The sequence below is a fragment of the Cyphomyrmex costatus genome, unplaced genomic scaffold (genome assembly GCF_001594065.2).
Source record: "Cyphomyrmex costatus isolate MS0001 unplaced genomic scaffold, Ccosl1.0 scaffold2, whole genome shotgun sequence".
In the NCBI taxonomy this organism is placed as follows: Eukaryota; Metazoa; Arthropoda; class Insecta; order Hymenoptera; family Formicidae; genus Cyphomyrmex; species Cyphomyrmex costatus.
In genome coordinates, this window is record NW_017276038.1 from 2,613,917 (window position 1) to 2,617,654 (window position 3,738).

Sequence of the window (3,738 nt, forward strand, 5' to 3'; positions counted from 1 at the left end):
GGCTCAAAGCGATTGGACCAACGGTTTCTGAGATATACTCACTCTAAAAATTATTGATCTTCTGACAAATGTCGCTGTATCTTGCAAACCGTTGGTTCAATCGCTTTTGCACCTAATAGTTTTCGATAGGACTCGTCGAGAACTATAAAAAGCGCTACTCAGAACTATTCGGTACTCTCAAAAAATTTTTCAAAGATTCTTACTATTTTTAAAAAATTTTATTATTCTTCAAAAATGTTTTTTATGTATCAAGAACTCTAGATATTCACAAAATAGTCCTGTTAAGCTGATCAGAACTATGCGACCTTGAATTTCGTTGAAAAGTTAGCACCCCATTTTTAAAAAATTATTAAAAAATGATTATTAAGCGCATATGTCATTAAAAATCATAGAGAACTCTTCGTATTGTCAAAAAGAAGCAGGAATTATCATCAGAACTATTGTATCTAAAAATTAATTTTTCAAAAATTTTTAATTTTTTTTTAATATTCGAAAATTTTTTTTACATATCAGGAACTCTAGGCAATCACAAATTGAAGTTATTAAGCCACTCAGAACTATTCCACCTCGAAATTCGATAAAAAGTTAGCACCCCATTTTAAAAAAATTTTCAAAAAATGTTTATTAAGCGGAACTTGTTATTAACTATAGGGTACTCTTCTCGTCAAAAGGAAGTGGGAACTCTAATCAGAACTCCTGAGTACTATAGTTGGGGTGCTAACTTAACACATCCACATTAGGGAATTTTTGCAATACCATTTATCCCAGATATCTGTTGTTGAACGCTAAAGTCACGTTATCTTTTTCTTCACATCTAATTAAGAAAAGGATAACGTGACTTTAATGTTCATCGTATCTGAGATAAACGGTATTGCAAAAACTCCCTATTATTTAATCGAACTATTATATTAGCTAAACTAACGTTACCTTATCTATTATTATTATAATTATAAAAAATATAAAAATATATTATAAAAATTATTATTATTATTATTATAAAAAATTGTAGCGTCATTACTGAATTGTTATTATTATCAAAACGTAATTATTATAATAGTAAAAGTAACTGCGTTGCTTAACTTGCCACAACCCTGAAAACCTAAATATATATGTTAAAATAATTTCTTTTATTATTCTTTTTGTAGGAAAAGGATGCTTCCGAATCCAATCACAAAAAAGTAATAAAGAAGCTGCATAAAAAATCGCCACGCGTCAAAAGGATATTCACGGATGATCAGCGAAACGAATTACGTCGGGTGTTTAAAGAAACTCCATATCCTAGTAAAAATAAAATAGAAGAACTAGCTCAAAAGATGGGACTGTCATTCGAAAGTGTTAATACGTTATTCCAATATGTTAGAGAAAGAAATGATAAAATGAAGAAATCTATATCTTCGTCGACAGTCATCGTGCAATCTTCAGGTATGAGTGTTTTGCCCGGTTTTGTTTTATTTGAAACTCGGTTTAACAGCTAATAGTAATAATAATCAGAATCATGACTGGTTTGTGGCAATCGAAGTACTTGTTTTATGTGTAAGATTTGGATGGATGCAAAAATGGTAATATACAATAAATTTGTTTTAATTAATTCTCTACCGACGGCAACTATACTTATTATCTGTTGTTGAACGCTTGCTGTGTATTAAATAAAAATGACATACATGTAATAATATAACAAATATTGATGAAATAATTGATAATTTTGTAACTATCAGAACAAGAGAAATATTGCTTTCAATGAAAAATATATTTTTGTAAATTTTTACGATAAAGTTATTTATTAAATTAATATTGAATACTACTTTTATATATATTAATATCATATATTTTAATATTTTATTATACCTCTATTATATTTTACATGTCGTATATACAATTTTTTTTGTTGAGAAGGAATGCATGTTTTTTTTATTTTGGCACCAAAAATGTAATCCCGGTTCTAGTTATATTTTTTCGTAAAAAAATATTTTTTTATTTTTGTAAAATTTATTTTTGCATGTTTTTCTTTTACCTCAGCGTAAAATTTGCCTCACGAAATATTCAATCCTAATTTTGGTTATAATAATAAAAGTTTTGTAATTATTTTATTCTCTTACCATTCTTAGCAAAATCAACGTGCATGTATTTCTAATAATTAAAACGACTTGTAACTGTGATTAGATCTTGCGTTACAACGCAAATTTATGGTTTTAATGGCAGAGCAGCGTACAATATAATTTCTTCTTCAAAGAAAGGTTATTATGTATTTTATTTATAAAACTCTAATATATATAAATATATAATAGTAGTATAATTCTTTCATTATTTTAAATGTATTCTTTTCGCAGAAAGAAGTGGATTCTGAATCTTTGATAGTTCTGAATTTGATCGCAAAAGGAAATCAAACAAAAAAAGAAGGAGAAAGCGAACAAAACAATAAAGTCCAAAATGAATAAATATGATGCACAGTAAAAGGAAATTTACAATTGATTAGTAACATGTTAGGGTATTAAGCCCCGCATGTGTCAGCGATGCTAGAAATCGGTCCAAGATCTCGAATGAAGAAAGAATTGATCGATCCCATTGATCATGTAACCAAATTGTTCAAATGTAATTTATTGATTCTTTCTCTGTTCGAGATCTTGGACCGATTTCTAGCATCATGGACATAAGGCTTTAGAAGAAACACGATATCCTTCTTAACTGGAAGAACTATCCGAGAATAATACGAGTCAGGATTCTGATTTGTTCATCAGAGAGGAATTTGAAAATGAGAGTATCAAAACATATAAAACTCATATATTCATTCATTCGATGTTGCAACATCTGAAAGTCTGGACAAGGCCTACCTCTTATGAGGTTTACATAACAATGGATTCTTTTCTTTGGAATTAAGTTGTTAGCCTAATATTCAACTCCTAGCCTGGAGGATCCATACATATATCCACTGATATATGTGTATAGGATATACACGAATCCGAACGACGCTGATGATCATACATTTTTTGATAAGTGGAGTCCTGGAGCCAATTCTCATTAAACGCGAAAAGTTGTGTATGTGGATGCAGGTAGGATCTACAGATCGCGAGTCAATCGCAGTAAACAGCGAGTCACTCGATGCCTCAAAATTTGCACATAGTTCTAAAACAGAATTTAAGATATGAAAGAAAAATTATGAAATCATTTTTTCTTCGTCGACATGTGCTAGATATGTCGATTTTGTAACCTATCCAGGCGATGTTATTGATCCAAAATGACAATCTTGTTCCTAATAGGAAAAGATCATATACCGTTAGCCGGGTCATTCATATCCGCATTCACATTTTCAGATCAAGTAGCTGCCAAACAAGATGTTTTAATTTCCAGATAGGATATATATATATATATATATGTGTATATGTTTTATGTGAAAAAGAATAATAATAATATCAATCATCATTCCTATAACTCTTTCTCTCTTTCTGTCTCTCTAATATTTATAACTTTATATTTATAATTTTAGTATCACTACCAACAATCCATGTCGACAATGTAGTTCTTTGATCAATCTATTTGCGAAAATAAAACGTAAAGCAAAAAAAGATGAGTCAAATATAAAGGGAGAGTGATAGAATCAAACGTTTTAAGGAGCGTAAGATTAGAACAATGGAACGTAAAAGAAGTAAAACGATTTAATGTTAATTTTAACATTTTTGCATATCTCAAAAAATCCACTCAACGTCTTTGAGTTAAAATTAACATTTTATTTTTTACAGTGTG

At 29.3% G+C, this 3,738-nt stretch overlaps 1 protein-coding gene across 2 annotated transcripts in view; it reads left to right on the forward strand.

Moving 5' to 3' along the window:
• The window catches only part of LOC108773183 (uncharacterized), a 9,343-nt gene extending 5,969 nt beyond the window's left edge, over positions 1 to 3,374 (forward strand). The window contains exons 6-7 of one of the 2 annotated variants that reach the window (XM_018538910.1): positions 1,146 to 1,422; positions 2,328 to 3,374. In XM_018538910.1, coding sequence (XP_018394412.1) covers positions 1,146 to 1,422; positions 2,328 to 2,344 — 294 coding nt within the window. In that variant the 3' untranslated portion in view covers positions 2,345 to 3,374. Of the gene's footprint in view, positions 1 to 1,145; positions 1,513 to 2,327 lie in introns of those variants that run through there. The other variant, XM_018538908.1, reaches the window with a different exon arrangement.
• The last annotated feature ends 364 nt before the right edge of the window (positions 3,375 to 3,738 follow it).